This window comes from Pistacia vera, unplaced genomic scaffold, assembly GCF_008641045.1.
Source record: "Pistacia vera cultivar Batoury unplaced genomic scaffold, PisVer_v2 Contig432, whole genome shotgun sequence".
Classification (NCBI taxonomy): Eukaryota; Viridiplantae; Streptophyta; class Magnoliopsida; order Sapindales; family Anacardiaceae; genus Pistacia; species Pistacia vera.
The window spans coordinates 1595430-1621158 of NW_022196260.1; the positions used below are offsets into that span (position 1 = coordinate 1595430).

The window sequence follows — 25729 nt, forward strand, 5'->3', positions numbered from 1 at the left end:
AAACAGAACACGTAAACACATAAATAAACGGATAACTATCATACATACATGCATGGTTGAAAAATCATGGCCTAAAGTGTGAACCAATCAAATTAATTAATTACGAAAATAACTTCATAACAAAGATAGACTTATAAATATTTTTCACAATATTCTCTCGTAATCATTAATGTGATAGGTCACATTGATCAATTTATATTTGATCAAACAAGACCCATTACAAACTGATCTAACTAATATATTATGTTTGTGAGAGAAAAATAATAAAAAATATTTATGAGTGTAGTATTACTTATAACCGAATACCCATTACAGAATTGTTTCTTAAACAGTCATTACCATTAATTTTATAGACTTTTATATATTAAAATTAAGTTGATTGAGATTTTATTTTATATTTTAACATTAATAGGAACCAATAAACCATTAATCAATACCACTTGATTATGTAACGTTGTCTTCTATCTAAACTTTCTTATCAAAATAAGTTACCTTTTCCATACAAAGGCCTAGATTGTGAATAGCTTAGCCTTTTATACAAATTTCATAAATATAACAGTTCTGAATTGTAATACTCTATCATCATTAGATTGTGGTCCGAACACCCGATTCCCAAAAAAAATAAAAAATAAAATAAAAAATTTGCGGTCACTACATGTACAGTTAGGGTTTATATATTACAATATCATCTCGAAGTTTCTGCACATAAACTTTCTCCCCGTCGATTCGAGACACTAAACACAAACTTTCTCCAGGCCGATGCAAGACACTAACACAATCACCTATAAAAGATATCTCTGTTAGTTAAATGTAATATTTTTAATAATCTATTATCTTTTATGGTTAAATGGTTGACAGTTTTGGACAAACAATTAAAAATTTAAACAATTGACTAATTTGCTACTGTTATAATTCTTGAATATGAAACTAGTGAATTGTTTGACCAACACTATTGAATATGAAACATTTTTACATTTAACTGCTATAACATTTATTTGGGATGTTAATGTTAATTTCTCAAAATTGGAAGGAGTTTACAGTTTACACTACAAAATGACAATGAAATTATCTCCCTATAGTTATCAAAGTTGATCAATTTAGATTTATCATTACGCAACTTCAAAACTATAGTATAATCCTTAAATTCCATTGCAAAAATTTTATAGCCGTGAGGGAAAATATGAAAATTACATGTAAAAGACAAAATTGAAAATAGTCAAAGAAGGCTAGGGTTTTACTTTTTTTTTTTTTTGTGATAAAACTGGAAATTTTATAAAAGAAAGAATCTAAGAAACAACAGGGAGGAAAAAGACCCTATCAAACTAAGAGAGCAACTTTGACAGCCCCAAGAGCTCAACAAAGAGTGGAAACTGAGAGAAAAAGGTAGTACGTTACCGTTTTTCTTTATACGTTTATTGAATTGAATTGAATTTTAATATCGATTGCTACACTACTATTCACTCTATCGTCTTTCTTCCGGGTCCCAATAAACTTCTTCTTATTCTTCCAAATTTACGTAATTCAGAGGGTAAAAGATCATGTGCAACAAAAGAGAAAGAGAGAGAGAGAGTCTGAAAAAAAAAAAACAAATTGTCTTTAATTAATTGTTACGTCAAATTGAATTTTACTTTCACTCCTCCTGCTATTCTTGTACTTTCTCTCGTTTCACTCCCCGTTTACTTGTTGAATGAAAGACACAGTTTCTCTCTTTACATACTTTTGGAATGTCAGCTCTCTCTGGTTTCTCATTTACTTCTTTTCTGATTAATTAAACTTTGAATTTCGATCTCAATTCAATCTCAATAAACCCTTTTGCCTTTTTGGCCTATTTATATCACTTCACCACTCAGCTCAACTCTCACAAAACACAACACAATGTCTTCAACATTTCACTTTTCTATCTCTCTCTCTCTCTGGTTTCAGCTTCGTCTTCAAGCTTTCTTGCTATTTCTAGCAATGGAGTTCTTTGATGATGATGACAAATGGAGATTCATGGAGCATGCTTCTAGGGTTTGATTTTGATGGTGCTATCCCAACTGAGCTTCTTTATAATTTTTTTTTTTTAATTTTTGTTTTCCTTTGTCCTTTCTTTTCTTGACCTTGCAAGGCTTTTTCGGTTTTGCATCGCCTTCATGGCCGCCCTCTACTCCGTCCTATTTCTTCGCCAACCTTGCCAATCTCACCCACTTTTCTGTGTTTTCTTCCTCTTTTATCTCTCTAATTTTTATTTTTACTTTCAACTTCACCGACCCTCCCATGTTCTGCATTTGTTCTATCCCTCCTGAGCTTTGTGTATATATCAGTGCAAAATATGTGTATTTTTCGCTGTATTTTGTATTGTTTCTTTATGTCTATTGTACTGCTCGAAACGTTGCTGCAATGAGAACTATCTTTTCTTATGTACGTTCAATGTTGTTATGTGCAGGCTTACTGTTAGTTTTTTGTTTTTCTTAATTAATCGACTGTAATGTTTAATATTTATACGAATTATGATTACGTAGTTTTGGCTTGGCTTTTGCTAATGTTTTCATGTAATCAAAAAGAGCTATATGGCCGACCAAAAATGAAAGTTATTGCAATGGACAAAAAACCATGACCCTTTTCAGTTTTATACTTGTTTCAGTTCCTACTACAGGTAACTTTTTCTTCTTATTAATGAACCCTAAAAGCTGGTAAGATTCAAAAAGTTGAATATCAAAGCAGGAAATTATCTCAATAATTAAATTAGAATTACAATAGATTGGCAACTATCGGGGTTGTTATTGGCACTTTCAAGATATAATTAATTAGCCAGTCAATGAGACAATTGCCGCTATGGTTTTCTTTATTTTTATTTGTTTCTGTGTCCATACCTTCTTCTGATCCCAAAGCAAATTGCATTACAGTTAACTTCAATGCTTTAGAAGTCTCATTTAACGTAATATTGATAACTTCAACTTCAATATCACACAGATGTAATGGTATCGTTCGGCTACTATATGTAGCTAGCATGTTTAATCTACCATGCATTGAAGTTGAGGTTATAATTGATTTGTCCAAACGTTAATCATGAAAAAACTGATAATATAACTAGCATAATTACGAAAATTTGAGTGATAAAACTTGTGTTTGTTTTAGTATTTTGGATAATATTTTTGAAAAAGGAAGAGTTGAATGGTAATATCAAGTAGGATTTAAAAATTAATAAAAATATTTTTAGGTTTGTTAACAAAACTGTAATAAAAACATTGAAAATTATAAAATTATCCTCATTCACCCATTAAATACCAGTAGTCGGTTACCACCGCTAGAGGGTGGTTGGAATCATCATATCGACGCATGATTGGTTAAATCGGTTACCACCGCTAGAGGGTGGTTGGAATCATCGACGCATGATTGGTTGAATCTAGCCGATCATGGTTGTGCGCCGAGATGACATTTTCTACCCAAATTCACCGTGGATTTAGTCGAAAAAGTCCAGATACGGCTAGATTTGGCCATTGACGGCCAGAACTGGTCGCATTTGGTTGTCAATAATGGCCAAAGATATGACTGTTGTTGATGGTCAACGACAGCCAAAGATTTGGTCGTCAACGACTAGATCTTTGGCTGTAGATCTTGTCTTTTCTGGTTAAATCCACGGTGGATCTAGTCGAAAAAGGCTATATTAGCGTACTACCGGCCAGATCCAACCAGTAGTGCGCCACTATACTAGATTCCGGTCAACTTCTGACGGTGATAACCGAAATCTGGCAAATGTGGGTGGTGAGAGTGTTTTTGTCAATTTTTAAACTTTGTTTTCGGTGTTTAGTTAAATTAACAAACTTAAGGGATTTAAAAATAATTGAATACAATATAATAGTATTTTCAGAATAAGAAAATAAACTTGTATATCGGAAATGATTAGAATATGCTAGGGGGAAAATAGGGAAACAATCGCGCTCACTTCCCTTAAAACATTTCTATCACAACCCCTAGTGGCAACTTTCAATTCTTGATGAATTTTTCTAAATTCAAAATTATCAAAAGCTAAGAGTTGTCAGGTCAAGGTTATGAGTAATCCTTTATAGAAATTTTTATATCTTAAACAATATTATGTTAAAAGAGGAAATCTAGGCTGCGTTTGTTTCAGTTTTGGGAATACTACTTTTAGTATTCCCAAAAAAGTTAAACAGTAAAATACCTAAAAACTCAGATTTTTGGGAATACTACTCCCAATATTATTCAACTTTTTTAAACCCCTTAAATTTGATAATTTAATTAAATACCCCTAAATATTTTTTTTTAAAATTATAAAAACACCCCAATAATCCACATTTACCAGATTCCGGCCACCACCACCGGAAAATGGCCGGAATCTGGTAGGATGGCGCACTACCGACTGAATCTGGCCGGTAGTGTGCCGATCTAGCCTTTTCCAGCCAGATCCACGGTGGATCTGGCCGGAAAAGGCCAGATCTAAGGCCAAAGATCTGGTCGTTGACGGCCAGATCTTTGGCCGTAACAGTTGGTCACGACGGCCAACAAACGGTCGTCGTTGACCATCAACGATGACTGTTTGTTGGCCGTCGTTTAGAGCAAATACGGCCAGATCTGACCGTAGATCTGGCCTTTTCCGACCAGATCTACCGTGGATCTGGCCGGATAAGGCCATAGCGACGCATGACCGGCAAGATCCAACCATGCGCCCATAAGGCGACTCCGGCCACCTCCGGTGGTGGTCGCCGGCTGGGGGTGTTTGAGGGTGGGTTAGGGGTATTTTTGTTAACTTTTAATGTTTTATTATAGGGGGTATTTTGTAAAAAAATAAACATAAAGGGTATTTTATTAATTTATAAATTTTACATCGTAATACCCGCCCAATTCAACTTTTTTTTAACTTTTTTCAAAAAAAATTTTCCAAAACCCCCAAATTTTGAACCAAACGGAGCCCTAGTATGTAGAACTAGCTAATCATGGGGCGAGTGTCTCACGCATGCTGATGTGACAATCTATGGTTGGCTGATTGTTCATATCACTGTGTATCCTGTTACAATATACTCAGACTAAGATTCTCTTTAAATAAGTAAATACAAAGATTTTAATTACAATTAGTAAAAAATAAAAAAAAGCATAAAAAGGAAATATTTTGATTATCTATGTTATAAATAAATAAATAGAGGATCATGCTTTATAGTTACTTATGAATACACGTAAAGCCGGGCCGGGCTTGGCTCAATGTCAATAAGTAAAATGGATCTAATAATTGGCCCTAATGTGCCCTTGCCCTTAAAAAAAGGGACTATATAAAAGGAAAATTTGGAAACAACGTGAGCAAAGGAAAAAGGATAAACAAAATGGCGGTCCTCTCACTCACGCCATCTTCAACTTCAATCTCTTGCTCAACTACTTCGTAATAAAACGCTACTTCAAAGTATTTCTACTACCGGTAGTTTAATTTTCATTATACCGTCTCTCGCCGTCCAGTCACCGCCTTGCACGTGTGCACTCCCCCCCCGCGGCGAATTCATCTCAGTCGACAAGGTCGTTAATGGTCGAGGAAACGACGTCGGATGACCAGCTCTGGGCCGCCGCGTGTCTGCGTGTCCGCTGCTTTTATGTTTGAGCCTAACACTTTTGCGTCCAAGTCAGTCGTTGAATTTGATTTTTTTTTTTTGTTAATTTTATGTTTCTGTTTGCTTGTTGAGAAATTAAAAGAGAAAAAAAAAAAAAAATTAACTCAACTGCTGTTCCTTAAAAAGTCAACAAAATGAAGTTAGTGCGGAACTATAAACTAATGTGAGTTTTTGTTGTTGTTGGTTTTTTTTTTTTTTTTTTTTTTTTTGTAAATAAATGTGGATTGTTGTTTGTTTGCCGGAAAATGGTAAGAAAGTTCGGATTTTCCGAAGGGTGATAAAATAAGTTTAACCTAAACTGCGCATGAATAAAAGGTCAACCAAAATCCCGAAATTAAGGGCACCACTTTTTTAACTCAATATGAAACATTATTTTAAACCATTGGATCAAAAAACTGTTGGTGATTGAGATTCATGTTAATTTCTACTATTGATTCATCTTGGAAATCACATATTTAAATGTAATCTTAACCATTCAAATACATGAAATGAAGAGCTAAAACATTGTGCTGTTGGTAAATGAATTTGAGATTGATAATGTATAAAACTAAAGTTGACATATGGAATGTTGGACTGATAACAAAATAAACGGTGATGGGGACATATGGAATTTCTATTATTAGTCACTCGTACTGTACCAGATAATGGTCCGGCTTGGCCAGATTCTGAGTATACAACTGCATAATGCGTTTGTTATCGCAAATGAAATTAAATCAAGCATCTGATTCTGATTCTATAAATATGATATTGATGGAATTTTGGGTTTGTCAAGTTCTATTAGAATCATAAAAGAGCTTGGCCGAGCGTGAGTTTTGAAGCATTAAAGGAACGGGTTGCAGGGAAGAGGACAGGGTTTACAAAGAGTTTCCTGCATAAATGCACTCTTCCTTTGTCACAGCGTGTCAAGCGTCTCAGAAGATTTATGTGCTGCATGTAGGTTTTTGTTTGCTTTCATTCTTTCTTTGTCCAAAATAAGATATATTGGCTTTTATTCCCCATTGTTATATTAAGAGCATGGAAGCAAATTTTAGATTTTGTCAATTGTTATATTATGGAGAAAATGAGACTTATGATCGAAGTGTTATTTTCTGTTTATATTCCATCAATTTTGGATTCCGTTGGATTTTTGTATAACTCGTGTTTTTTTTTGATATTTGACAAAGTTCCATGAGTAGTATAAAGGAAAATTATAATTTCTTGTATACCATGAAATAGGTTTTGTTGAATACAGTTGAGAACATGATTGGTAAATGCATGTGTTTTTATTTTTTATTGTTTAAGAATGCAGGTTCTACCTTTTGTACAACTATCATGTATGTTTAAGCTTTTCCTTGGTCTTGTGGTGGCCCATTACGAGAATGGTCTAATAGGTATATATGCAAATCTAGAACCCAATTGCACCTATCTAGATTGTCATTTTTTTTATGATATGTGTAATATCTTTATGGAAATTAGCACAACTTTGATCCTGATGCTTTTGTTGTTTTTTTTTGTGGTTGTTTCCCATATCATGCTCTTGTAGTAATGGCTATCTCATATGTGCTGTTATTGGTTTTTGACATAAATAAAGTACTCACTTTATTGCTCCCTTTGTCTGTTTTTGTTACCATACTTCTTATATCTACTTATGTTCTAATTATGGAGAATAATGTGAAGTTAGCTCTGACTGTCATCCTTGCTGTCATAAGCTTTAAAAATTGCATCTGGAAAATTGTTTAGCTCTGCAACATCATCCCGACAATCAAGAAGAGCCAAATTAGTACATTGTTCATAAGGCACCCTCTAAAAAGGCATAATACATGGCACCCTATGTTTATAATTAAATTAGTTTAATTTTTATAGTTTTGTAATAACATGTATTTGCTGTCATAATGCTAAAATGGGCTTTTCCTCTATTTCTGTTCCAGCTCTCTCAGTCATCATAGAATTTGAGGATGTTTTCTTAGTGTATATAATATATAATACCAAATCAGTACTGTTACTCTGTCATTGTCTCATCATCTGTCATATTAGTTTTTTCTTATTCTTTTACAGTTTAGGTGATGAGGGAAAATCGAGTAGTAGTTGGGACCCTTGATCTTAATCAGTGTCTTAACTTCCTGATGAAATTACAGGAAAGAAACCTGAGGTAATTTGTAAGATGTCAGTTTTATTTTTTTAGATGTCACATGTGCTTATTATATTCATAGGATTAAGTAATATATTGTTATGTGTTGGTTGATTTAAATGACATCTTTGTTCTTATTTTCACCATTTCCTTTCTCCATATGTAAGATTGTAGTTGTATAAAATCTTTATTCACATTCACACCATTTTCATAAACCCATATGGCTATAAATGTTCAAAGTTTTTAATTGATTCAGATGATTGTTGAGATTTGGTTTTTCTAGCTCGCCTGCCCTTTTTCATAATTATTTACAGAGAATTTTTTTTTTTTTTTTAATTTTAATTTTTTAGTTCCACAGTAATTCGTGCTTGTTGTATCTCTACATGTTTATATGCATCTGTATGCATAATACAAAACATATTGCTGATTTTACTTTTATGAATCTTGAATGGGTTATATTATTATTTCCCCTAATAACCAAAATGACAACCTTTAATAGGGGATTGGAGCTGATTTTGCAGAGCATACCTAAACATGTATGTGTAGCTAAGGAACTTCAAAGAAATGGTTTAGGTTATGAACTTATTGCAAAGTCAAAGATAGTGGGCTCGGAATGGGGTAACAACTCATCACTGAACTATTTAACTTCATATTGCTGATTAATATACCCTGTTTTTTTTGCTACAATGTAATTAGTTATCAAATTGTTGAGTTTGTGTGAACATTGAAAAATAAATGCAATCAAACTACAACAAACAGGAACCCTTTCCCCCCTTTCCTTGGATAAAGAACTTGCTCCCCCCTCTGGAAAACCAAAATAGAAAAAGAGAGGAGAGTAGACAAGCATTTTTATATATTCATTCATTTCACATCTCTAGTTTGCTATGTGTAAAAGATCTTCAGCTTTTGATTATTTTGGTCTTTTTCTTTTATAGTGTAAAAGAAATTTGTGGCCATAGACTTAGTTTCGACCGGTTTAATGTTGTTTGACAATGAATATGTGGATATGGTTGAGTATCGAAAATTTCATACTTGTTGATATGGAGTTCTGTCATTGTCTTGTGGAGCTCTCACACTTTAAGATTTATAACAAACTTATACCAAGGGTTAATTTTGTGTTAAGAAAATGACGTGCTATTTTTCTTCTAAAAGGTTTTTTCCTCTTTTTCATATTATCTTTATGTTATTGCACAAGTTTTCATTTTATGATTTGCAGAAACTTTGTACAGAGATGTTAACCAATAAACAAACACTCTATGTGGCGTGGCTTGAAAGATGTTACCAGCCATCTCATTCCCTTGTAAATTGTTACTGTTCAGTTCAGGCCAGAGCATAATTTGTTCATAACTATATATTTCATTCACTCTTCTAGTTTGAGCCTTCAAAATTTGACATTGGTACGTAATATTATTTACAGCGCTGCACGACCTGAAGCATATTTATGTACATTTAGGTTGACTTTGCTGATTTTTTGCAGGCATAACTGATCTGTTGTCCATGTCGCTGGACACTGAACCAGCTAAGAAATTATACATGAAGAGTGGTTTTGTCTTTGAAAACGATGAGCCTGCATGCAACCCAGTTTCTAGACCGGCCTCGGAGGCTCTTACCTGGTTGGGTCTCTCGGGCACGCATGATTTGTGATGTTTATATTCCTCTCCTCTCCCAAATGCTTCACTGCTGTTTGTTTGTACATGTTTATAGTTTCTGAATCTTCTTTATATTCAAAATGTATAAGCTACTCTGAACAACATTGATCCGAAATATTTATACCTTTGTCATAATTGATCAAAAAGATGAGAAAAAAATATTTTTTCGTTCATTCAAATTTGTTGATGGCAGGGAAATAAAAACTTCATTCTATAGTGAGAAGAATTTGAAGTGCTCTCTAAAGAAGTACTGTAAAAAGGGCTTTCAAGAATTGTGTTTTACTCGAAACATTTTCTATGAAAATTGGTAGTTCGTAAACATGGAAATGTAGTAATGGAGCTATCAGGGAGTTACAATTAGCATGATGTGTTTGTAAAAACTGCTTTTGAAGTGTTTTAAAAGAGTGCTTTTATAAAAACACTGCAAAATTCACCTTTCATGAATTGGTTTTTGATTTTGGTCGGAAACGAACTTTGAGGGAAATCTGCATTTGACTACTGAGTACATTTGCACAACAAAAGGGATTTCAACTTATTTTTCTCCTGGTTTTCTTTCCAAACCAACATCCTAAAACACCAAGAAGAAACTGTATAAGAGTATATAAACACTACTTTAATCCATTCCTACGAAATCCCCCCCGTTTTTGTTTTGTGTGTGTATAGTAAATTCTACTTCTATCAAGAACTTGTTTGATTGAGTGGAGATTCGGATATTGGTATTGTATAATTTCTTGGATATGTATGTTGTTATAGTACAATTGTTTGTTGTTGCACAACCAGGACTTAATGTTTTATGGGAAGATCTTTGGTGAGAAGAAAGTTGCCCAACAATTCCAGGTTTTGGGAATTCACAGTGTTTTTCAACTCCTGATGTTTGTTGAGTTGCTTTATCGTGTCGTCTTCTAGCTATAATAAGATCATATTTACTTGCTATTGATTCAATTTCTACTATTGTTTCTTGTCCATTTTCAAACATTTGCTCTACATAACATACTGTTGAAATGAAGACTAAAACGGTACAGTTTTGGAGTCTAAATGAAACGTTGCACTTTGATATTTGTCTATAATAAATCTTGATTGTTGGATCAAATCAGATCTGATGGCTGAGAAGCTTCATTAAGTCAACACTATAAAAAGGGGCACTGCACAGTAAAATATATGCTGCGTTTCTGTCTTTGGTTGAAGAAGTTTTACATTCACGATTTTCTCTTTGTATAGGTCATAGATTGATCTTTGTAACTTGTGTGATTGGGTAATCTGTTAGTCAATCAAGAGGGCTTCTTTGCTCTTGTTCTTGGGGATTCCAGGTGAGTATCTCTAGGATTAGTTACTGTGAAGATTACTTGTAATCGTTGAGAGTGTGATTTGGTTTGTACTTGTTCTTGGTTGAATCTTATTAATAAGTAGTGCAGCGAGCTCTCCTATTTCCGAAGCTCAACGTGAACGTAGCTTATCCAATTAGGATAAGTGAACCATAGTAAAATATGTGTGTTGTTATTGAATCTTGCTTTTCTTTGTAGCATGTGTGATATATTTGATTTGTGGGTATTGTAGTTTAGTTACAACAGTGGTATCAGAGCTTTAGGTGTTAGGATTGATTGATTTGGTGAATCTTTGAACAAGCTAGGGTTCCTGGAAATTTCTAAGGTTTGTTGAAATTTGGGGCTTTTCAAATCAAGTCATTCCTTGGTAATCTAGAGTCATAGAAGTATAGATTTGAGGTGTTAAATCGCCAATTGAAAGGTTCTTGGAAGAGTTAGGGTTCGTTATTCAGTAATCTTTTAGGAATTCTTTAATTGCCTCAGTATAGGGTTTCAATTAGGGCTTCTTGAATCAAAGACAAATTAAACACAAATACTTACAATATGTCAATCACATGACTGGAAATCACATAATACGATGGAAAGATTGACTTCGACAGTTGGAAGAAGAAGATGAAGGCGCTACTTTCCCACAACAAGGTGGGGCTTGCTCTGTAGAAGGACGTATCCAAATGGCCAGAGGAAAAATTGAAGAAGAAGGATGAGATCAACGAGGAGGCATACAATCTCATTGTGGAACTTGTTCGATAACGTCCTACGGAAGGTAGATGGGCTAGAAACTCCTCTAGCCCTATGGGGTAAACTCGAAACTTTGTACTCATTACAGTCAACACCCAATCTTGCTTTTTTAAAGAGTACCTTATTTTCATATAAAATGGATAGTACAAAGTCCATTAAGGACAATCTTGATGAGTTTCTAAAGATGGCCCTAATCCTTAAAGGAACTGACCAAGAGTTAGGGGACACTAGTCTAGCAATGATCCTACTGAATTCTTTGATTGAGGAATACCAAGTAGTCAAGAATGCATTACAATATTCAGGAACTGTACCTAGCCTAGACTTGATTGTAGTTGGACTTAAAGCTAGGGAATTAGAGTTAAAAGTCTAGAAACGGTCTGGTAGTAATTTGTTTGTAAAAGGTAGGCCTAAATCCAGTCAAGTAGGAAAGAATAATCAGTATCAGCAAGGGTCTAGGAACAAGAAAAGGGGAAAGGGTAACAACAAAGCAAAAACTAAATCAAGAAAGTGTTTTTTCTATAACAAACCTGGGCACATTAAGAAAAACTGTTTTGAATGGTTAAAGAAACATAAACAGGGAAACACTGAGAGTAACCCGACCTCTAGTAAAAACCAATTGGATGAACCTGAGGTCCTGACAGTGTCAACATCTAACACTACCAAGGAGTGGGTCCTGGACTCAGGCTGCTCATTTCATATGAGCCCACACAAGAACTGGTTTCAGAATCTAGAAACACATGAAAATGAGGCAGCCTACATGGGAAACAATAAGGCCTATAGTGTTAAGGGTATAGGCAGTGTAACCCTTAGACTAACTGATGGAAAACTTGTAAAGTTGACCAAGGTTAGGTATATCCCTGATTTAAAAGGAAATCTCATCTCTTTAGGGACCCTAGATGAGGCTGGATGTTTCTATAAAGCTAGCAATGAATGCTTGAACGTGTATAAAAAACCAGAACCTAATCCTTAAAGGGGAAAAGAGAAATGGTCTTTATATTTTGTGTGGCACTTTTGATTCTGAATGTTTTAATGCTGCTCTGCTTTCTAGTAAAAATATCCACAACTCAAAAATGGCACCTTAGGTTAGCGCATATGAGTCAAAAGGGTATGAATATCCTTAATAGTCAGGGGGTGTTGGGTAAGGATTCAATCTTTAACCTAGAATTCTGTGAAAATTGTGTGTTAGGAAAACAACATAGACTGAGTTTCTCAAAGGGAACTCACCTAGCCACAAACTGCCTTGAATACCTACACTCAAACCTTTGGGGGCTTGAAAAAGTTAAATCCCATGGTGGGAATAGTTATTTTCTATCAATAGTAGATGACTATAGTAGAAAAGTTTAGACCTTTCTCCTGAAAACCAAAGATCAAGTCTTGGCCAAGTTTAAGGAGTGGAAAGTGTTAGTTGAGAACCAGCTAGGCAAGAAAGTAAAAACCCTAAGAACTGACAATGGGTTAGAGTTTTGCAATACTGAGTTTGATAATTTCTGTAGAGAGCATGGCATTTCAAGGCATAGGATTGTTGCTAGGACTCCTTAACAAAATGGGGTGGCAGAAAGAATGAATAAAACCTTACTAGAAAAGGTTAGGTGCCTTATATTCACCTCAGGGCTACCAAACACTTTGGGGGGAAACTTTAGCTACTACAGCTTACCTGGTAAATAGAAGCCCATCCATTGCCATTAATGGGAAGTGTCCTGAAGACATCTGGTCTGGAAGGAAACTAGACTTAAGCCACCTAAGAATCTTTGGTTGTACAACTTATGCACACATTGTGGGGGGGAGGGGAAGCTTGAGCCTAGATCCACCAAATGCATATTCCTTGGATATCAAGAAGGCACAAAAGGGTATAGATTATGGGATAGGGAATCTTTAGGGGTGAAAATCATAGTAAGTCGAGATGTGGTGTTTAATGAGAATGAATTCCCTTGTAAAGCCACTGCCATTGACCAAGTAACACCAAGAAATATTGAGACCTCATCCATTCCCACCGAAAGTACACAAATTGAGGTGGAGCCTATACCACATCAACCTATCCAAATCCAGACCTGGATCCTCAAACTGAAGTAGAAATAGAACAACTAGAACCTAAACAACCAGAACATGAAGCTGTAGAAGAAAACTTAGAACCCCAAACAATGGATTTACAGCAGTACCAACTAGCAAGATGTAAAACCAGGAGAGAGGCAAGGACACCTACACGATATTCTTATGTAAATTTAATCTTTACTGCTTTGCTTGCAGGTACAGAAGTCCATAGGACAGAACCTGAAACATATGAAGAGGCCATGAAATCCAAAGACAAAGACAAGTGGAAAGCAGCAATGAGGGAAGAGATGCACTCGTTAGAGGTAAATAATACTTGGTCTTTGGTACCTAAACCCAAAGACCAAAAGCTTATACAATGTAAATGGCTTTATAAGATAAAAGATGGAATTATTGCCTCTAATCCCCCTAGGTATAAAGCCAGGTTTATAGCCAAAGGCTATACCCAAAGAGAGGGAATAAACTTCAATGAAGTCTTTTCCCCAGTTGTGAAATACAAAACTATCAGACTTATGCTCTCCATTGCTGCCTACCAAAACTTAGAATTAAAACAGCTTAATGTCACCACTGCATTCCTATATGACAGCTTAGATGAGCAGATCTATATGTGTAAGCCTGTCGGTTTCATTGATTATAGGGTGCCAAATCATGTATGCCTGTTATATAAGTCTTTGTATGGCCTCAAACATGCCCTTAGGCAATGGTACAAAAGATTTGATACTTTCATAGTGAGCCTAGGATTTAAAAGAAGTAGATATGACAATTGCCTCTATTTTGATTTAGATGAGGATCTGCCTTTACATCTCTTGTTGTATGTTGATGATATGTTACTAATCAGTAGATCTGTGTTCAAAATAGAAGCATTAAAGAAGAAACTTAGTTTAGAATTTGATATGAAAGACTTAGGAAGTACAAAGAAAATTTTAGGCATGGTTATATCTAGGGATAGGGGGAGTAATGAGTTAAAACTTGATTAGAAAGCATACTTGAAAAAACTAGTAAACAGATTTGAAATGGCTAACTCAAAACCTATCTCTATGTCCTTAGCAAACCATTTTAGGTTAAGTAAAAACCAATGTCCTAAAACTGAAGCTGAAATGATAAAAATGGATACTGTCCCTTATGCTAGTGTGATTGGCTCTATTATGTATGCAATGGTAAGTACTAGACTTGACCTATCATTTGCTATATCATTGCTTAGTCGATTTATGTACAACCCTAGGAGTGATAATTGGACTGCCCTAAAATGGGTTGTAAGATACATTAATAGTTCCTTAAGTGTTGGTTTAAAATACTATAAAAGAACTACTATGCTTGATCTGGTGGGGTTCATAGATTCTGATTTTGTAGGTGACAAGGACACCAGAAAATCCACAACAGCCTACTATTTTACACTTGGTGGAAACTATATAAGCTGGAAATCTCAGTTGCAACCCACTGTAGCATTGTTATCAACTGAGGTTGAGTATATAGCCATAGCTGATGTGTTTAGGGAGGCTATATGGCTGCAGGGGATGTTGTCAAAAGCAAATTTATTTGATGGGAAGGTCACAATCTACTCTAATAGCCAGAGTGTAATTCTTCTCAGTAAAAACCCAATCTATCATGAAAGAACCAAGCATGTAGATGTCCGATTTCATTTTGTGAGAGACCTTGTTACACAAAGAGTAGTTGAATTGAAGAAGGTAACCACTGAAGAAAATCCAGCAGATATGGGGACAAAAGTCATTACACTAGCAAAGTTCAAGCACTGCTTGAAGTTGTTGTCAGTGGAGTAATCAGGAGCGACCTAGAGCTATGAGGGATATGGTTTAGAGTGAGTTGCACTGCTTAGGTTTCAAGTCTTCAAGGTGAAGATTGTTGAAGTAAAGACTAAAACGATATAGTTTTGGAGCCTAAATGAAACGCTGCACTTTGATATTTGTCTATAATAAATCTTGATCGTTGGATCAAATTAGATTTGATGACTGAGAAGCTTCATTAAGTCAACACTAAAAAAAGGGGCATTGCATAGTAAAATATGTGCTGTGTTTCTGTCTCTGGTTGAAGAAGTTTTACATTCATGATTTTCTCTTTCTATAGGTCTTAGATTGATCTTTGTAACTTGTGTGATTGGGTAATCTGTTGGTCAATCAGGAGGGCTTCTTTGCTCTTGTTCTTGGGGATTCCAGGTGAGTATCTCTAGGATTAGTTACTGTGAAGATTACTTGTAATCGTTGAGAGTGTGATTCGGTTTGTACTTGTTCTTGGTTGAATCTTGCTAATAAGTAGTGCAATGAGCTCTCCCATTTTCCGAGCTCAACGTGGGCATAGCTTATCCAATTAGGATAAGTGAACCATAGTAAAATCTATGTGTTGTGATTGAATCTTGCTTTTCTTTGTGGCGTGTGTGATATATTTGATCTGTGGGTATTGTAGTTTAGTTACAACACATACTGTTTGATTGGTGCAATTTTCAGGTTTAACATCACTCAACACCTCGGAGTCAAAGACTTTCTCCCAGTCTACACAGTCTCAACATTCTTGGCAATGATACGGACCATAGTGAGGCTTATGATCGACTTTTGGCTCATGCATTTAGTCAAACTTAATGCTTTGCGATCATCACTACCTCCAAAGAAAAGCATAGCTAGAGAGAGATGATATTGATGATAAGTCCTTGGAAATGCTGAACCTTCACAAATAGCCACGATTAGCAAGAATCGCCACAGAGCAAGGTGATTGTTCAAGAACACAATGATTCATGGCTTTTCTTGTATTGTCCTCTGATTGAACGGATCCATCTAAGAACCATTTTCAATGAAATGGGAGGACTACAATGGTTGTGAGCTTGCCAAACACCACCATGCATATATCCTAGCGCATAAACTTGGTGGAGATACTGCTGTGAAGAGATGAGCATATACATTATCTAACCACTCCTATTCTGAGCATGCATTTTGTGGGAGATAAAGAGTGGAGCATCTTACCCGCTTAGATTGATTAGATGAAGGACATAAACAGCGACAGGGCTGCTTCTGGTCAAACAAGAGGCATCGAGAAAATTGAGTATGGCAGGGATGTTATTTGGCCTGAAAATACATGCAAGTATATGCAGCTCTATGCACTTGGCTTCCATAATGTTTCTTTCCTGGTAGCCTGCATACTTCCTCGAAGGATCATAAAGAGCTTCACAAGGATTGGCATGACGGTGGTTGTAATTAGAATTGTAATAATCAAGAAATGAAACACCTCCGCTCTTTTAAGCTGCATTTAAGGTAAAAAGTTAGCAATATTAGTGGCCTTGTTATCAAGAAATGACATTTGATAAACATTGTAATTGGATCCATGAAAATGCTAATGGTACCTTGTTGTCTCTAACTTTAGTGTAACTGATCAGCTCAACTATGCCTTTGGAACTTAATAGGAAGGCAAGTGCAACAGCATCCCTGTTGGGTACCTTGGAAACCAATGGAGGAATCAAGACATCAACAAATTTGGCCGTGTTAATCGTAGCAACAAAGATTGCAACGCTAATCATTAACTCGTCGCTGAAGTGAATAATATCTTGCACATTCACTTTCATAGCACACATATTTAATAGAACGGGGATGAATAGGCCTAAGACAAACGGATCGAGTTTATCAACCAGAGTAGAATACAGCTAAACCCAGAAGAAAAGGACCTAAGAAAACACATTGATTAAATATGAATGACACTAGGCCAGATCCCACTACCAGCATGATTATATAATGAACGTACAAGCTTTTGACAGGTTTTCCTTCAAGTGTTTGTTTGATAATCCAATGGAATTATGGCTTCATTATGGTTACTATTTTTAAGATGAAAACCATCATCGATGCAATGTCGATAAGACCTTTTTTGACAGAGCTTAATTTCCAGCAACCTTGTAAATCTAGATTGCAATCCACGTAAAAACAAAGTGACAATTTCACAGACAAATGCGCATGATAGTCCTAATCGGCCGAGTTCTGAATTTATGATTTGAAGGTCATTGATGAGGTAAGAAATGACTGGGAATAGACTCTGGCAATGTATTATAAGTACAAAGAATAGTTGTATTCTTCCATCAAGACCAAACTTCCAAAAATTGCTCACATTTACAAGGACTGCTACACCAAGTAGTATAAGTAGCAGTAGAGACAGCAGAGAAGTAAACAATATCTTTTTTCAAGTCTTGGGAATCATGCTAACTTTCATTTTGACTCTCATTAGAAACATAAACATCCTCGTGTGATTATTTGTGTTGATATTTTTGTCAAACTTATATTATGGTGACACATTTTGCCAAGTGGCATTTTCTGTTTGATTGTCTTGCCCATTAAGTTTATTTTGATTCATGATATCCTTGTATAATCTAACTTTAAATGTGTCACAATTTCCTTATGTGGTCTTAAAAGTTTGTAAGGTTTGTCTGTGGTCCCGCAAGAAAGAGAAAAGATATGTTTATGGTCCAGCAAAGAGTTGGAATTGTTTTTGTCCTCCACGTGTTCAACTATGTTAGACTTATGTCTTTTGCTTTTTCATTTTGTGTGTGCACACACTTTTTAGTTGTGCTAACATCGCATGTCTGACTTACTTTTGCACAAGTTGCGTTTTTATCTTTATCAGGTGATATATTTTTTCCCATCTATTGTGCTGTCATGTGGACCACCTACAGGTGTCCCAATATCCTCTTGTGGTCCAAGGAAATAAGCTTTTTCCCTTTTTGGTTGTGGTCCCAAAATTTAGATAGACTGTTTTCCATTTTTGGACCAACATTTGTTAGCCCTTGGTTTCTGACTTGGCAAGAATTGGGGAGCACCAAAATGGGTCTATATCATCTTCATTCTTGCTCATTTGTAAAGCTAACCTTTGATATTTTATTTTTCTTGTGCTCTAAAATTTTTAGAGAGTTTTTCTTCAAAGGTTCAACTTATGTTTATGTGCTAAATCGTTACCATCTCTTATTATTGATTGAATGGTTGTTGGAACTTAGTTCCATTGTTGATGTTGGAGCATGGCTTGGGCATGTGAAGCTTGGGTGGAGCTCAAGTGTTCTTTAGGTGTGTTCCCGACATGAAGAAGTGTTTAGAGCAACAAGACATTAGAGATTCAAAAGGTGGTGTTTAGTTTAACTAGAGCAAGAAGTTTTCTTTACTGTAGCTAAAATCAACTTTGAACTATATCTTGTAATGTTTGTTGTTTAGTGGATTTGCTTCGATCTGAATGAGGTCCCATGAATGTAGGCTAAGAGTGGTTTTAGCCGAACCTTGCATATGCTGATGTGCACATTTATTGTTTATGGATGTTTGATTCATGTTTAACTTGATAACCATTTATCAACTTAGTAAAAACTTCTGCTGCACTTTAAAAACGGGTATTTAAATGCTATCTAGAGTTCACCGACTCCTAACAATTTGAAACTCAAATCCTGGCAACGAAGCCTCCAAGTGATTATGTAATTTATCATGAATATATTCCCATAACCCATTTGAATCAACTGATGGAGGAAACTTTATGCAGAATCTTTGCCTTACTTCATATGATTTCGGTTCTACTTGAAGAGATTCACTCACGTAGTGAATTGATGTCATCGAAAACTAAACCACCGCTGCTGCCGGAGAGCTACCAAGGCTATAGCTCCCTTTGAACAAATGCTCAACTGAATAATTCTTCATCTTCTTCTTCTCCAAAGGTAAGGCTGGAATGTTATTATTGATTTATTTTTTATGTTCTTGGGATAAAAGCCTTGTTAAGGTTAAGTTGTTTTACAATTTTTGCAAATAAAATGTCAGTGTTATTGAAATGGAAGTAAGAGTTTGGCACCTAAATTTTGGGACTAAAAAAAGATTTTTGTTTTTGTTTTTAGAAACCACTATTGGATGGCCGGGTGGGACAATAAAGACTCTTTGGTGTATTACTTAAGAGGTCTTGACTCTTGAGTTTGATTCCTATTGGTCTCTAATAGAGGTGACTTTAAGGCCTTGGAAGATTAGTCAAGGTGTATGCAAACTGACCCGAATACCCTCGGTCACACGAAAAAAAGAAAAAAGAAAAAAACTTTTTACACTTAATTACATTGTAAATTTGCGTATCATTACTCTTAAGCTAGTCAATTAAAGCATCATCACTATGATCAGCTTCTAATATTGGTTAATAGTTAGTTGAGTAGTTAGTCTAGTAGAGGTTAAGTTAAAGTAACAGCAGTTAGTACGTCTAGTTAATTCATCTTTGTATTAATTAGTTTTATTAAAGCTAAATCCAGCTGTAAGCTACTTAAATACCCAAAATGTAATACAAGGTATCAGACTTGAATAAAAAAAAAGATAGTTGTTTCTTCTCTCTCAGTCAAAGAGTTTTCACTTCTTCTCTTTGTAATAAGCATCAGAGCTCCGATCTGAGCTCATTCAAGCAAAATTCCGCAAAACTTCCTTCAATTAGATTGTTTTTTCTTCTATTTCATTCAAATGATTCAGAATCTTTGAATTTTTGTTTGAAATTTCTTCTTGAAAGAGTTCTTTCTTTTGACCTAAATTCTTGATCAACGATGAGTGAATCTACAAACACCAGTGTTCAAGGAGCTACAATGGTAGCAGATTACAATAATCTACTATACATGCATCATTCTGATACTCTTGGAAGTCAAATAGTGAGTCAGATTTTGACCGGAATAGATAACTATGGACTTTGGAGTCATGCGATGCGAATAGTGCTTTTAGCCAAGAACAAGTTGTGCTTTATAGATGGCTCATTTGCTCGTCCTCTTGATTCTCTTTAGGTGCAACAATGGGATTGGTGTGATGCAACGGTGAGGTCATGGATTATAAACACAATTTAGAATGATTTGGTTGCTAGAGTTATTTACGGGAACAATGTTGCTACAGTATGGAAAGACCTTCAAGAGACCTATAATAATATTAATGGTTTAAGAAGTTATTCAATAATGAAAAAAATTGCTATGAATCAACAAGGTACATCTATTATTCCAGTCTATTATACAAGATTGAAGATACTTTGGGATGGCTATGCTTCAAGGCTCCTACCAGCTAATTGTGCTTGTCATGTTTCTAACGTTACTAAAAACATGAGCAAACTCAGAAAGTTATGCAGTTTCTTATGGGTCTTAATGAGAGTTATTCAGCATTCGTAGTTCAATCTTACTAATGAATCCATTGCCGACAGTCAGCATTGCTTATTCAATGTTAAACCAAGAAGAAAACCAGCGAGGAATTACCACTGTTGTTAACACTCAATCTAATGTCTTAGCTTTTTTCACTCACAATGCCAAAGCTGTGAACAATTTTGCTCAAGGTACCAAACAAAAGAAACCTATGGAATGTGAATATTATCATTTGGCTAATCACACAGTCAATTTTTGTTGGAAGCTGCATGGATATCCTGATAATCGACAAAGAAATAAACAAAAGAAAGGGACAAATCATAAGACTCTTACTGCAAATCATAGTGAATCTCCTGTGATGGATGATCCATAAAGGACTTCTACACCTATGAGCAAACCTTCGAGTCTTTTTACTCCAGCACAGTACCAAGAAATCCTGAAACTTCTTGGCAAAGATGGTTCAAGTATTAATTCTAACCTGGCTCAGGCAAACTCTGAAATCACCGTTAATATAGCAGGTAATATCACTTCTCTTCTTGGCACAATTTTACATAATGTCTGGATTTTTGATACAGGAGCTATTGACCATATGACTTTTGCATTTCAAAGTCTGGAAAATGTCTCTCCATACAACTCTTCAAAAAAACCTAGTGTTAAACTTCTAAATGGTATGACCACACCTATTACCCATATTGGTGATATATCCCTTTCATCATAGAGAAAACTCCAAAAAGTTTTTTTTGTCCCTCACTTTCACTATAACTTGTTATCTGTTTCTAAATTTTGTAAAGACAATCATGTTACTATCATATGTTTTCCTCATGTTTGCTTGTTTCAGGACCTATGGACTGGGTCAATGATAGAGATTGGTAAAGAATATCATGGGCTCTACTATCTGGTTATGCCACAGGCTGATAATCTGTCTTACTCTATTATAGAAAATAAATCAAATTGTACACCAATCTTGACTGCTTGTACTAGTGTTAATGCTACTGTTTGGTATCATAGATTAGGACATGCATCTTTTTCTAGAATAAAATTGATTCCTTCTCTTAAGCACATCTCTATACAGGAATCATTTCACCATTGTAAAATTTTCCCTATGACTAAGCAATGCAGAAAATCTTTTTCACATAGCATGTCTTCTTTAGCTCATATTTTTTATCTTTTACATATTGACGTTTGGGGTCCTTATAAGGATCCAACATACAATGGTTTCAAATATTTTCTTACATTGGTTGATGATCATTCACGAGCAACCTGAACCTTTTTAATGGTTACCAAATCTGATACTTTTCATGTGTTCAAACAATTCATTTTGATGATTCAAAATCAATTTTCTTTTACACCTAAGAAAATTAGGACAGACAATGGAACTGAGTTTTTTAATAAAGAATTGACATTTTTTTAAGTTCTCTTGGTATAATTCATGAGCATTCATGTCCTTACACACCCCAACAAAATGGGGTTGTAGAAAGGAAGCATCAACATATACTGAATATTGCAAGAGCACTAAAATTTCAATCTCATGTTCCTATTCATTTTTGGGGAGACCGCATTCTCACTGCTACATACATACTTAATAGAGTTCCTACACCTCTTTTAAATAATAATTCTCCTTATGAAATTCTTTTCCATAAAACATCAGACTTGACCAATTTAAGAGTATTTGGATGTCTTTGTTATGCCAATGTTTTCCCAACACAGATAAATTTAGTCCAAGAGCTTTACCTTGCATTTTTTTGGGTTATCCTACTTTTCAAAAAGGGTATAAAGTTTTTGACATTTCTAATAACAATAATCTTGTTAGTAGAGATGTTGAGTTTTTTGAAAACATTTTTCCATATTTTGATTCCAAACTATATATAGAGTATACAACTTTATTTCCCAGTATAGAAACTAGTTTTGATTTTGCCCCTATTGGCCTCATGCCTAGTTCTAAATCCAATCCTTTATATGCACTTGTCCATAGCTCTTCTTCTTCAGGTAATATTTCTTTTGCTGATCCTGATTTTTTTGTTAATCCCAATGTTGTTTCTCAATCTATACAGCATTCTTTATCCAAAAAATCAACTAGAACCACTAGACCTCCCATATGGCACACAAATTATGATATATCCAATAACACCAAGTATCCCATTTCTAATTTTGTTTCCTATTCTAATTTATCCCTCACATATCAATGTATGCTTTCTTCTTTAACCACCCATACAGAACCTAAAACCTATCAACAAGCTATCCAACACCATGATTGGAGAGTTGCTATGGAAAATGAGATTCTTGCTTTGGAATCAAACAACACTTGGGAATTAGTTCCTTTTCCACCTAGAAAAAAAAGCCATAGGCTATAAATTGGTGTACAAAATCAAACTTAAAGTTGATGGGAGTATCGAAAGGTATAAAGCTTGCCTTGTAGCCAAGGGCTACACTCATCAAGAGGGTATAGATTATACTGAAACTTTTTCCCCTGTTGCTAAAATGGTTATTGTTTGTACTATCTTGGCTTTGGTTGCTATGAATAACTGGTCATTGTTTCAAATAGATGTCTTTAATGCTTTTCTACAAGGATATTTACAAGAAGAAATTTATATGAGAATTCCCCAGGGGCTTGAGCATACTGGTCAGAGTAAGAATACAGTTTGTAAGTTACTCAAGTCTTTATATGGCTTAAAACAAGCCTCCAGACAATGGCACCGTAAGTTTACTACTGCTCTTCTTCACAATGGTTTTCAACAGTCCAAGAATGATTACTCTTTGTTTACTAAGAGGCAAGGATCCAGCTTTGTCATATTGTTAGTTTATGTTGATGACATTCTCCTTATAGGCAATAACCTTACTGCCATTGCTGAAGTGAAGAGAAATCTCAATTTCAAGTTCAAAATAAAGGATCTTGGACACATGCGATATTTTTTGGGGATGGAAGTTAGTAGGTCTAGCAAAGGTATTGTTCTTAATCAGCGAAAATATGCTTTGGAGATTCTCTCTGAAGCTAGTTTGGCAACCACTCGACCTGTAGACATTCCCTCTGAACAACATTTGAAATTAACTTCTATAGCACTTGACTAGATTTCAGCTGAAACCAAAGCTGATCCCTCGTTAGCAAATCCTTCTTCTTACCAAAGGTTAGTTGGCAAGCTCATTTATCTATGTATGACACGCCCTGATATATGTTACTTAGTCTAGAGTTTGAGTCAACATATGCATTTACCCAAATATTCTCACATGCAAGCTGCTATAAGAGTCTTGAAGTATGTCAAACAGAATCCTGGTCTTAGAATATTATTCTCCTCCACAAAACAGTTACACCTTACTGCTTATTGTGATGCTGATTGGGCCTCCTGTCTTATTTCTCAACAATCCTTGATAGGTTACTGCATCAAATTTGGCAACTCCTTAATTTCTTGGAAAACAAAGAAACAATCTACTGTTTCTCGATCTTCTTGTGAGGCAGAATATCGTGCCATGGCTTCCACATGTTGTGAAATAACTTGGATCCTTAGTCTATTTTGTGATCTAGGGATACAAAATTTGCAACCTGCTACTTAATTTGTATTATGATAACAAAGCAGCTCTTCATATTGTAGTCAATCTAGTTTACCATGAAAGGACCAAACATCTTGAAATAGAGTGTCATCTTATCCGTGAGAAGATTACAACCAATGTCATCCAGACTGCTCACCTTTCTTCTAATGAGCAGTCAGCTGATTTGTTCACCAAAGGTTTATGCAAGAGACAACATCGTCACTTACTTTCCAAGCTTGGACTCTTTGATATTCATCATATGTCCAGCTTGAGGGGGGATATTGGTTAATAGTTAGTTGAGTAGTTAGTCTAGTAAAGGTTAAGTTAAAGTGACAGTAGTTAGTACGTCTAGTTAATTCATCTTTGTATTAATTAGTTTTATTGTAGCTAAATCCAACTGTAAGCTACTTAAATACCCAAAATGTAATAGAAGGTATTAGACTTGAATAAAAAAAAGATAGTTTTTTGTTCTCTCTCAGTCAAGGAGTTTTCACTTCTTCTCTTTGTAATATATAATAATTGGAATTTGCACGCTTTCTCTTAATTTGATCTTTGAATCCTCTAACCCTATTTTGGTTTCTACCCTTTTTTCTCAGATAGTCATTTATTCTTAGATGCAAAATATTGACTAATATTACAAACATTCTTGTGGTTTCAAAGATTAAGTTATACTTATATCAGTCAATGCAATATTGTTTTATTATAGGTTTTATTTTGTAAATTACGGATCCGAACCTGAAAATTTATTTTCAGACTATTCTGTTAATTTCTTTGCTTTTGATATCATTTCAGTCCAATAAACTGAATCTAACAGTATTTCTTATTTATAGTACCATTTTCTTCCAATTCGTAAATGAATTCATAGGACATTGGTTGATGATTTTATAAATGAATAGCCTTGTGTTATTTTTGCATTCTCGTTATTTAAATTTATATATTTTATCATATGTTAATCTAAATTTATAAAACAATATACATATATTTTTTTTTTCTTGTACTTTTATTAACTTAATAAACTTTTCCCATATTGTGTATAAACAAAGTTATTCATGGTGTCCCTTATTCTTAATCTATGGTTTCAGAAAGAGTAGAGTTGGAATAAATGTGACAGACAGTGACAATATTTCATCAACTTGTATTTACATTTATATATTTTTTCCATGTTAATCTAAATAAATTTAGAAAACAAAAAAAATGTTTTATTTTTTGTACTTTTATTAATTTACGTAATCAATAAAGTTACTCATGATGTCACTTATTCTTAATCTATGGTTGCAGATAGAGCAGAGTTGGCATAAATGTGTCAGCCAGTGACAATTGAACATCATATGTATGTGGATGCCTTAAAAATATATTAGATAGTTTTTTTTTTTTTTTTTTTTTTTTTGTTAAATTTGTATAGTTTTTGTTTCTTAAATTATTAAAATTGGAAAATTGAATGTTATTAAAAGTTATTATTTTACTTTCCATTAAAATCTCTCGTATTCTTAACTTAATCTAATATATAAGATAAATTCTTCAAAACTCAAATATTGTTACAAAAATCATATTTAAAACAATATATATACATTTAACCACTATTGGGTGGTCTGAATGTAAAAAAAACAAAAGGAGGTTTCATTAGCTTTAGAGTTTGAATCCCTTAGACA

General features: G+C 34.6%; 1 protein-coding gene and 1 pseudogene across 1 annotated transcript; both read left to right on the forward strand.

Annotated features, from left to right (window-relative positions):
* Positions 1–1956: 1956 nt before the first annotated feature.
* LOC116143722 lies at positions 1957–9345 on the forward strand (annotated as a pseudogene).
* Positions 9346–14562: 5217 nt separating this feature from the next.
* On the forward strand, positions 14563–15234 carry LOC116143723 (secreted RxLR effector protein 161-like). The gene has a single exon (XM_031429156.1). The coding sequence runs from the start codon at positions 14563–14565 to the stop codon at positions 15232–15234; it is 672 nt and encodes a 223-aa protein (XP_031285016.1).
* The last annotated feature ends 10495 nt before the right edge of the window (positions 15235–25729 follow it).